Source organism: Corvus brachyrhynchos, unplaced genomic scaffold (genome assembly GCF_000691975.1).
Source record: "Corvus brachyrhynchos isolate BGI_N302 unplaced genomic scaffold, ASM69197v1 scaffold178, whole genome shotgun sequence".
NCBI classification, from domain to species: domain Eukaryota; kingdom Metazoa; phylum Chordata; class Aves; order Passeriformes; family Corvidae; genus Corvus; species Corvus brachyrhynchos.
Window position 1 is genome coordinate 530,337 of NW_008239304.1, and position 11,506 is coordinate 541,842.

Consider the following 11,506-nt stretch of genomic DNA (forward strand, 5'->3'; position numbering starts at 1 on the left):
GCTTCTTTGAATTCTCCTAACACTGCTGCTTCATCTTTGGAGGGAGATATCAGTGGAAAAACTGCAAGCACTCACCCTGGAGCTCCTGCATCTCCAGAGAGTGCTTTAACAGCTGGTGGAAATGCTGCTGTCAGTAAAACAGACAAGGATGGCAAGGTGGGTAGAGAATACAATCATTCCCTTGAATTCTCCTATTTTCATCATACAATCTTTTAAGAGATTCTGCTGCTTCATCTTTGGAGGGAGATATCAGTGGAAAAACTGCAAGCACTCACCCTGGAGCTCCTGCATCTCCAGAGAGTGCTTTAACAGCTGGTGGAAATGCTGCTGTCAGTAAAACAGACAAGGATGGCAAGGTGGGTAGAGAATACAATCATTCCCTTGAATTCTCCTATTTTCATCATACAATCTTTTAAGAGATTTAACAACACAACCTAAAAAACCCACATGAAATTGCAGGAATGTAAAAATTTCAATCTAACAAAATAAAATTAAAATCAGTATTCTTTTAGGTTACCTTTTTTATTAAGCAGGCACACTGAGATTTATGAAAATGCACATAACCATCTTTTTTAAGTGTAGGACAGTAGAGTCTGTAGTGATTCTGCTTTCCTTCCTTCTATTTGAGTTATTTCCTATGTGTGTAAACTCATTCTCACTGTTCACCAAGCCATGTGATTATGTTATATTGTTGTCAGAAAAATTCTTCCAACTTGATAATTGATTTTGTTTTACAGTTGTGGTGTAGTTAGAAAATTCATTTCTCCTTGTGACAACTATCTTTACATCTCCAATGTTTTAGACTTTACCTTACTACTCTTCAGCCACATATACTCCTTAGTGAAGTTGATGAAGATTTTAGTCTTAAACCATACACTAATGTCAGCCACCTTTCAGTTATTTTTGTTGATTATTGTTGAATAGATGTGCCTAGAACTTTATTTTTAAATTACTTTAGCCATAGACATTGAAATCAGACTGAGGTGCCCTTAGAGAAAACTTATTTGTTGTTTAAGGTGAATGATGCTAATATATGTGGATTGTTTTTATTTCTCTGAGTTTCTCTTTATCTTTGACATTTGCTGGACAGCAGATTTTTGCTGAAATGTCTTTAAGTTATTGGAGACTTAGAAAAAGGACTGAGGATTTTTTATTCTGTAATTCCACTACATCCCAGGCTATCAAAAATCTCACATTGCTCATGCTTTTCTCTGTCTGTGGTTAAATACTATTTTTGTCTTCAGGGCTTACAATCTGGCACCTCTCATAAGCACTGAATTCACTCAATCAAAGGGTTGGTAAGAAGATCACTGCCACACCTCTTAAAAAAAAATACAAGAAACACAAAAGCTACTTAAATAATTCTCTTCAGGGTAGGTAATAGTCTTCAGGGATTCTTGTCTGGACAAGCAAAAAGAATGTTTACAATCCTCCCCTTTAGCAGAGCAGCAAAACACAATGCATACCCCTTGGGGCGAATTTTTGTTAAATCATGAAGGTCTTCCATTACTGAGGGAGGATAAATAAAAGAAACTTACCTAAACAGCAGCTTCCAGAGCAGACTTTTCTCCCTGCTTGGTTTGAAGTGACTCTTTGTTTTCCTAGAAATGTTCATGTTAATGAAATGTTACACTTCATAGATTCCTGTTGTGGGAATCTTAACTCCTCATACCTTTTTCAAGACAACCTTTTGGGACAGAGCCATTTCATTTTAAGTTAAAAGCTTTAATCTAACAAAGTGAAAGGACTTAGCCAGTTCATGATCTAAATTACTTGCTGTTTTTCTCTTTAGAATGTTAATGATTTTCTTTTTCTTTTGTAATTTTCATCATTATCTCTCTAATATCAAGTATGTCCTCATAATTTACTGAGTCCTCTCTGAGTATGATTTCGTCTATCAGAAGGAAGTGTTCAACTCTTTATGGGAGAGTTTTGTTCTAAAATGAGGCACTGCTTTTGGTTTACAGAAAGAAAAAAAGGGTCTGCTGAAACTGCTTTCTGGAGCATCCACTAAACGCAAGCCTCGGCTGTCACCTCCAGCGTCACCCACACTGGAAGCTGAGCAGGCCGCGGCAGAGCTGGCCCTGCAAGGCGCAGTGGGGCCGGAGCTTCCGTCAGCAGGCACTCACAGCAAAGCTGGCTCCTGCCCCCCTGACAGCGAGGCCTCTGGGCTGGCACAGGAGGCACCGCATCGGAAAAGCAGTTCCCTGGATTCCTCCATTCCAATAGCACCGCCACCTCGGCAGCCTTGCTCATCGCTGGGGCCGGTCCTGAATGAATCCAGGCCTCTTGTGTGTGAAAGGTAAACTATCCTATGCAGCTAGACTTGGGCAAACCAAGAAAAATCCATTCTCTGACACTTGTAGTGTGTTAGAACTGCTCCAAAATGCTGAGATTTTATAGCAAGATGTAACTTATTTGTTAACAATATTTACTTATCAGCCAATACTCACGTTCATATTTGTTTACTTTTCATCTTACGTTAAAGTTTTTGAATGAATAGACACTCAAGTATGATGATCACAGGTTTGGTATGAGAACTGAGGTAGACAAAACGGGCCTCCTATTTTGCAAAACAGAAGCACATTATATTCTTGCATGTATGAGTATCAGGTTAGTCATTTAAGATAATTAGCAGTGTATAACTGCCAACCAAAATATATGGTGAATGAGACCTTTATCTATCTATGTGTAGGTTTCTTAATATTTGATTTCTTGAGCTTTTGCAAAGATACTTTTTACTGCCTGCAGGCCCCATGGCTGTGCATCCACATAGCAAGCTCTAGGGAGGCTTCTGTGCTCTGGGAAGTGAGTCTGAAAAACATACACTTGTCTGGACTCTGAGACTGACCAGTAGCTGCTTAAAAGTTCTGTGACTTTTGTGTCCACCTATAGTTTTTCAAGTTTCAAGTCCTCAGCAGAATGTGAAGGAAGTGGCAGTTTTTTAATACAGTATCTTTTATTCTTCCTGGTAGCAGACAAGCAGTATGAAGAGTGTCATAGGATTTCTTTTGCAGCAGCTATAGGATTGTGTGGTGGACAGAGAAAAAAATAGTAGAGTTACAATGTTAACAGCTCTAGGACTAAACTGATTCAAGCTGGCTATTGTAGACTTTGTTCTGATACTACTAACCCATGGTGCGTGGGCACCCTGTTGTACTTCCTGTCTGATCTTAAACTATACCCACGTATTAAAATCCAGACAGTATATAACTTCCTACTTGTCTTTTAGTTCACTTCCGTCACACCTTTAATATTTTTAAAAGGTTATTTCCTTTATGCAATTTCCTTGCAGGAGATTGCTATTCCATACTGAATTTGTGAAGTAGATTTACACTTAGAAATGGAAAATAAAACCTGAAGGACTCTTCTTTAAGAATAACATCATTCATTTTCACATTATCATAAGTCTGTTTGGCACAGTAATATGTTTTTATGCTTTGAATGTGAAAATAATATTAAATTCATTCTGGCATACCCAGTGCATATTAGTGTAAAACTCTTTTCTATCATCACAAGAAGTAGTTTTTTCACTTCCATGATGGAAATTTTTTTTCTCAGAACTACTTACAGAAAATTATGCTATATATTTTTATTGATCTAGTAATAACATATACTCAAACATTCTCTCTATCTTTACTATTATTTAAGTGATAATTGCTGCTGAAGAAGCATTGCTGCAAGATAATTCTCAGTGGTAGTCATGCAAATTGTTACATTTTTGTCAGTGTATTTAGACAGAATTTCATCTGGGTTCCCCTTGTCCTTTTCTGGACAGGGTTAAATTTGATGTGCCCTTGCACATTTCCTTTGGCTGAATTTCTTAAAATGTGATGATTAATAATACTTAAAATTTACATTGTACTAAATATCTTGAAGTAATATATAAGCATTGATTACTCTTCAGCAGTCTGGAAGACATGGTGGGTAGAAATCATACTGATGATGCAATGGCATCTTCAGTGACAATTTTATTTGAGGAGGGAAATATTCATGAGGATAAGCTCCACAAAAAGTTGAAGAACAGAGAAATCTCCTGCTAGGATTATTCCGCTCTTATATCTCCCGATCCCAATCACAGATTACAATATAACTGGAAAAAGAAACAGTACTCTTTCTATTCTGACTCTGTCTTGGCAGTGTAATTATTAGTGTTCAAGTTCTATTTTCAAAGGTGACTAGAGGATTTAGGAGTCAGATTCTTCTGATTATTCTTCATGAACTAGGAGCAAAATAAGCTGACTCAACCCTGGAAAGCACATGAAAATGTTCCTGTTTTGGATACAGAATTTTCCCCAAACTCCTGGCTTCCTTATGTTTCAGTATCAGATTTTTATGCTAATCCCACTGTTTCTCCATTCACTGGGACTGCGAGTTTCCTCGAATATGTCTTTCCTTTATGTTCTATAGAAAATGAGAAGTCAAACTTGTGAACTTTTTTCCAACCATACAAAATAAGTGGATGGACATTTGATTTGTTTGGTAGCAGACAAGCTCTTTGTGACATGGGTTTGCAGATACTGAATACCATTGTGCATTTAACTTAAAGGAAGTCAAGATGACGACATTCTCTTCAATGTTGCTACTGCAGGTCTACTCTGTAGTTCCCATTCCTGTACTCACTCTGCTCCTGTGAACTAGGTTGGTTGCTTGCTGTGGTCCATGTTCCTTGTACAGAAGGAGCAGAGATGTTTAACAGAAATTTCAGCCAAGCCTTCACCTGAGACTCTGCAGTGGGGCTCAGTCATTTCTCCTGATTCTCCAGCCAGTACAAAGGTTGTCTTGGGGTGATTTCTTGTATTGATACAGTGCTGACAAGGCCAAGGATCACTGTCTTTACAAAGATAAACCCAACTTCCTGCAATTCCCAGAGTGAGACATGCTGTGCTATGAATATACAGGAATTTGGTTATCTGAGGAGTTTACTTTTTCCATAAAAGTTAAAAGAAAATTTCAAGCTCTTTTCATGAGCTTTCTCTTTTAGAGGGAAATGTTGCTTAAATAGCCTTTAATTTTACAGTAAATAGACGGCATTGTAATAATAAACTACCCAGCATTTCACAAGGGTGTTAGAGACTTGAAGTTGAACCTAAATACACGTCACTGCATATCCTAAATTATAAAATGAATCTTTCATCCAGTTACAGTGAAAGAAAAGCAGTAATTTTGTTCTCTGATTAAAGTGACCCCAAGTAATTTCATCTACCACACAATGACTGGTGTAACATCTGCTCCCAGTGAGCGGGCCAGTGGCTTTATAGGGCAGCAAGCCTTACCACATCTGGCACCATTTAATGCTGTTAATTAGATGCTGAGACTCACTCTGCCCTCGATGGGCGTTGGTGATCTGTAGGAGTCAAGGCACCCACTCAGAAGACACAAGAGCTGCACAACAGCAGGGCTCACTTGAGCTGGAAAGTAAAAATTCTAAGTGCAAGGAAAAAAAGCTAAATCAAGAAGTTGAGTAATAATTATGAGTATAACTTGTGTAATGGTAGTAATTCCAACTTTCTGTGTTTCTCTCAGCTAAAATTTTCTGCATGTGAGAAAGTATTATTATCCACCTGTTGATCAGAAAAACCACAAATAATTGTCCAAAACCCAAACACAACTAGGTGGGAATAAAAGCAGTATTTTGTGTCCAGTGAAACAGAAGCAACGGAGAAACACATGAAAGATATAATCTTTTCCATGTTACTGAAAAGTGTGAGAAATGCTAATATTAAAAATGAAAAGTAGAATGGAGAACTGTGAAGACAGACCACCACCCTCTTCAAAATAAAAAATAAATTCACAAATACAAAGCAAAAGCACTGTGGGATATAGCCAGACACATTAAGCAAAATACAGCAAACAACCAGTGGCAAATATATTGGCTACTTCTGGGAAGCTAAAGTACTTTTATTTTTATAATACTAAGATTTTTGTCATGAGCTGATTAAAAATAATTAGGGTAATATTTTGAAAATTAGTAAAAATGTGATAAGACAGTCAAAGAAAAATAAAAGAAAGGAAAAACTTCATAGTTGTACAGCTTCGTTGCATGTAAAATATTGAGTGACCACAAAATACCTACAAATTTGATCTTCAGACATTGAAAACATTTTCAAATACTGAATAGGGAGACAAACAAGGAAGTGTTTTGGAAGATTCAAACATGTGGGAATGAACATGTTTTTCCAAAACATAGGTCATGCTTAGTAAATATGATTATTTTTCTTCAGGGACCTTGCAATGAACTTTTGAGCTGAAGCATAAGCTTTTTATTCTGCATGAAATTGGTAGTTTTGGCAATATGTTGTAGATGATGAAATAAGTAATGGAAAAGTAGTTTTTGTTCCATAGCTAATCCAGGGTGATCTGGATAGACAGCTGTGTGAGTGTGTGATGGGTCTGGGTCTGATCACCTCTCTTTGGGCAAATAGGATATGTAAAATGTGGCATAAAATTTGAAGAAGGACATGTGATTTACAGGTACAAAGCCTGATGGGTTTCTTCTTTTAAAAATTGAAAAATACAGTAAAATAGCACTTTAAAACCAGGGGTGTTGTGCTCTGTTTTAGACACTAGATTTCAAGATGAATATCAAGATAGTAGGGAAGCTAAAATTTAACAAGAAGTACCAAATTACTACAGAGGTTGTTGGACACTGTATGGAAAGCTTAGAACAACAGAGTGCTAGCTGGTGATCCTCCAGGGAGGGCAAAGAGAAGATGGGAGCAAGCAGCAGCAGAGAACAGCCTTGTCAATCAATTCAGGGGGGCATAGAGTTTGCTGATAGAATTAGAAACTGAAAACAAGTGTATTTCAAGTCAAACGTTTACAGGGCAGTGTTTGACAGAGTGCAAGGGGAGGCAGGCAGGTATTCTTTCTTCAAACTTGTGTTTTTACCAGGCTATGTAGCGTACTGGTTAATTTTCAGCCTGGGAGCAACCTGCTTGTTAACAGCAGTAGAAGTTCTTCATAGCTTTATTGCAGTTCTTCATCCTTCCTATCTTGTCCTTGTCCTGCCTGAGTAGAGGCTATTGTTTTAACTCAAGCAGTTTACAGTCTCAATTTAACTTACAGTCTATTAAAAATACTTGGTTCTTATTTGCTAAGTCAGCATTAAAACCCAAGCTGCCTACACCAGAAGTTAGTGCAGGCCTAAGTTGGATGCAGAGCATTGTGGAGCTGCACACTAATAAATCTTGTAATTGGCCTGGTAGCTTTTATGAAGCATGAATCTAATAATTCCTGTGTTCTGAAATCTGGGGATTGCCATAAATGAAACAAAGTCATGGCTTATAAATCACTAATAAATAACATTTGACAACTAATTAAGTCCAAATATGTTTTGCTATACTTCGATTTCCTAAGAGACTTTAATTATTTACAAAGTGCAGCTACTCTTTTCTGAATACTTTTCACTGTATGGTGAGACTTCATTTTTGTTTCTTATGTTCTTAAGCAAAACATTCTACTATAACACAGTATCTTTGTCTGTTTCAATATTACAGAATTAACTTGTTTTATTATGTGTGTATTGAGCTGTAATTGGCATTCTATCCTTTACTAGACTATATCCTGTTATTTTTTCTTTTCATCAGATCATTAATTTATTTTAATCTATTAAAATAATAAATTATTTTAAGCTTATTAAGATAATTATCTTAATTTATGAAGTAATAGAATTTTAGGTTGATGTGAACTGGAACTACGGTAGAAGAGATTGAGTGGTGTTATACATGTTTAAAAACAGAGAGAGAAGACTGCAGCCTCTTTTTAATACACTCTTACTTGAAAAGTGATTTTACTATGACAGACTCAAAAAATACACTTTTCTTTGTGTCAGGTGGTTAAGAAAATTGTTGAGTTGAATATAGTTTTTAATATAGCAGTACACAGGTTGTGCATTTGTGTCCGGAGTTTCTAAGAAAAATAAAAATAATTTAAAACAGCAAATCAAATTAATAGTTTTTGTTGGTTTCTTCGTTTTGTTCTTTGCCTTTCCTTAAGAGCTGTCACTGGGATAATATAAAATTAAACATACACTTGTAAAATTACGATTCTTGTTGAATCACACTGACTGAAAGAGTCTGCAAATTTATATTGAAGAAAATTTTTACAATTTCCTGCTGTTGTTTAACCATTGTCTGTATTTTTACAGGGATCTTGGTGAAAAAAAAATCATAGGAGATGCATGAATTTGTCTTAAATTTATTATGTTGCTATTGTTATTATCTGTTCAAGATGTACTTTTGTTACATACTCAGCAAACAGCTCTAGACAGTTTCCTGTGTTCATACTCTTCAACAGGCACAGAAATATTTTTAAAAGTATCGGGTTAAAAAAAAATGGGGGGAGTGGGGTTGAGGGGGCAAAAAAAAGAACCTAAATGAAGGTGTTTTGTTTCTAATTACACAGGTACAGAGTTGTGGTATCCTATCCTCCCCAGAGCGAAGCAGAACTTGAACTTAAGGAAGGTGACATTGTTTTTGTACACAAAAAGCGTGAGGATGGCTGGTTCAAAGGCACTCTGCAACGAAATGGAAAGACTGGCCTTTTCCCTGGCAGCTTTGTAGAGAACATTTGAGAAGATTCATTCCAAGAGCTCCAAATTATACTGTACTGTAAAATAGCACAAATATTTTGCCAGAAAAAGCACAGTCATGAAATATTTTCAAATGACTGTAATGTAAACAAAAATCTACATATTTTTACAGTGTCTATAGCACAATTACACCAGCGAACAAAGGAGATGAAGGCATCTGCTGGTTTTATCACTTTGAATTCTTAAGTGTGATGTGTGCCTTGTACTGTCTGATTTATTATATAGAGGAATTTTTTTCCCCAAGTATGTTACATAAATGAGCAATTGTTTACAAGGCTGTAACTAATTTATTCTTGGTTTTTTTTTTTTAAACTTGAATTTTGTGTAATATCTACAATTCTTGTGACTATGATTTTAACAAATTATTAATTTATGAAAGAGTAACAAAGGGGAAGCTGGATTCTCTCCTTATGAGCAAGCATTATATCTGATAAAGAGCCTCCCATTTATCCTCTGGACATTTTTCCCCTGCTGTGTCTGACAGTGGAGTAAGTCTCTGTTGTATGAGTTAATGTTGAGTGGTGGTGATGTGGCGTCAAATAGAATTTGCCAAATGGGGAAAAATGTGTATTTTCTTCTTTGGACAGAGAAAAAAAAAGTCAGTGGTGTTCTTGAGTCTACTTTTACTTCTTCATGGATCACCCAAGTAGAGTAATGTTTCCAGGAGGCAAAGATATATGTGAACAACTGAACAAAACCATCTCAAGGTTAGGATCATCTCAAGGTTAGGAAAGAAGAAATTTAGGAGTGCCAACAAGAAATTCCCTATACCTTCTGTTCATGTAGTAACTGGACTATTTGAACAAAGCTTAGCTTTGTGTATTTGGCCAGTTCTTTGGGCATTTAGCGCTCAGGATCCAACAAAATTGGAAGGAATGTTAAAGCCCAACACTTAGGATGAATATAACTTGAAAACATCTGTTTGATAAGACTGAATATAAAAATAAAATTTTAAGTTGTACTTAATGTCTAAAAATGCCTAAGACGTGTAATTTGCTGTTTTCTTCTCAAAATGATCTGCATGGCCAAGAGATGTTTAAAATGTCTGAGCAGTAGTGGTGGTAAGTGATGCACTTGTGTTAAAGTAAAAGGCTGTATGAAACACTGTGAAAACTTTACTAACTTCTTAACCATTGCTACTTTGGTATGTTCTGACTTTTTCTTTGTCTTGCATGTGTTACTCAATTCCTGCAGTAATATAACTGTGCATGGTTGGCATTTCCCATTCCAATTTCCTGTTGCTGGGTTATTTTTCTCTGAAAGTTACCCAAAAGCCACTTGACCAAAACTAGTGAGCAACTTGCCTTCAACCAGAGAAGGTGTCCAGTGTTTGAATCATTTATAAATTTTTTTAGCCTCCTTGCAGCTGATGGATATAAAGAATGCAGCCTGCAGGAAATATGTTGTTAGTCTTTCAGGGTTTTGTTAGAGATTTGACACTGGTGAACACAGCGCTACTCAGCTGAACTTCTTTTTTTTATTTTATTTTATTGTTTGATTATAGCAGCTTAATGATGATTCTTTTTTTGTAAGACACTGAGTACCATCATCTCCACTTAAATCCATTTAAATCTGATGTAGTTTGGCTGTTACTCAGCACTTTACAAAGGGAAGCCAGTAAGGTGATTCAGTGTCGCACAGTACACAGAAACAGTGATCTGTTAAATCCTTATAATTTTCTTGAATTTATACATTGAAAAATATCAAATGTTAATGACAGAGATTTCTTGCAATATCGGGTAGTATCATGATGGTCTTAAAAATAAGAAAAAATATATCTATAAATATATATAGTTGGACCTGACAGCATTCCCAAATTAACCATCTCCCTTAAACACTGTATCATCCAGTTTTTGCATTTTTAAATCTTTTAAATAGTTTACTTGAATATTCATGTAATATATAAAGGTTTTGTGAAATGAATTTTAGTTAGAAAGACGCTGATATCAGTTTTTGTCAGCATAAATTGGCACTAGTGTGTCGTAATCTTATTTTGGAAAATTTAGTGCATTTTATATTAAAGACTACTAAACGTTAATTTTTTTCTATCTCTGCTCTCCATATTTTAAACTAAGTGACTAAGGTACCTCTATTAATAGAATTTCATGATGTAAAGTCAGTTAAAAATCAGCTGTTAATCCAATAGTTCTGTTAGATGGAATACATTTTTAATTGATTTTTTTTTTAAATTGAGTAAATGTTTGTAAAAAGGGCTTATTACATAGCAGTGCAACAATGACAAAAATGCAGTTTATCATGCCTTTTTTTGTGATTTTTGGGGGTTATTTTTTGGTTTTGGCTTGGGATTAATTCAGTGTAGAAACAGACAAACCCTGTGCATTTGCTTTGTGTAATTCCATAAAAAAATTTTGTAAGGTATTTTATATCTATGTTTGAAGTCCAGTGAATGTTAAGTGTTTGATTTACTATGTTAAACTTCCAATCCTAATAAATATTTTCTTAGCAAACAGCTACAGCAAATAGTGTATGCAAACATTAAACATAAATTACTTGTAAAGAATTTGACAATAAAACTACCAGAACTTAATTTCTGAATTCTTAGGAGGGTATTTCTGCTCACAGAGAAAAAGTCTTCAGATTCCATAATGTAAGAAGCTTGGAATGATGACTATAATGCAAAAATTGTAGAGAGAACTGAGGACCTGGCTGGTCTCTTCCCAACTCCTTATTTCAGCGAGTAACTTCAGAAGAGGTAGGTAACTCCATCTCAGTCTGTTCATGATGGAACTACAGTCTCATCAACAGCATATCAGGTGCACAATAGTTAAAAACTGCTTTCCCTGGAGGAAGAAGTGCCTGGTGTAATAGACCTGCCATAGATTGGGAGAGGCTGAAGCATCTGCCCGAACTTCCACTGTGGGTAGAAGTGTTGGGTGGCAAGAGACTCATTTG

At 35.9% G+C, this 11,506-nt stretch overlaps 1 protein-coding gene across 1 annotated transcript in view; it reads left to right on the plus strand.

Annotated features, from left to right (window-relative positions):
* SH3RF1 (SH3 domain containing ring finger 1) overlaps positions 1–11,141 on the plus strand; it is an 83,118-nt gene extending 71,977 nt beyond the window's left edge. The window contains exons 10-12 of the mRNA XM_008638595.2: positions 1–156; positions 1,968–2,302; positions 8,407–11,141. Coding sequence (XP_008636817.1) covers positions 1–156; positions 1,968–2,302; positions 8,407–8,575 — 660 coding nt within the window. The 3' untranslated portion in view covers positions 8,576–11,141. The remainder of the gene's footprint in view (positions 157–1,967; positions 2,303–8,406) is intronic.
* The last annotated feature ends 365 nt before the right edge of the window (positions 11,142–11,506 follow it).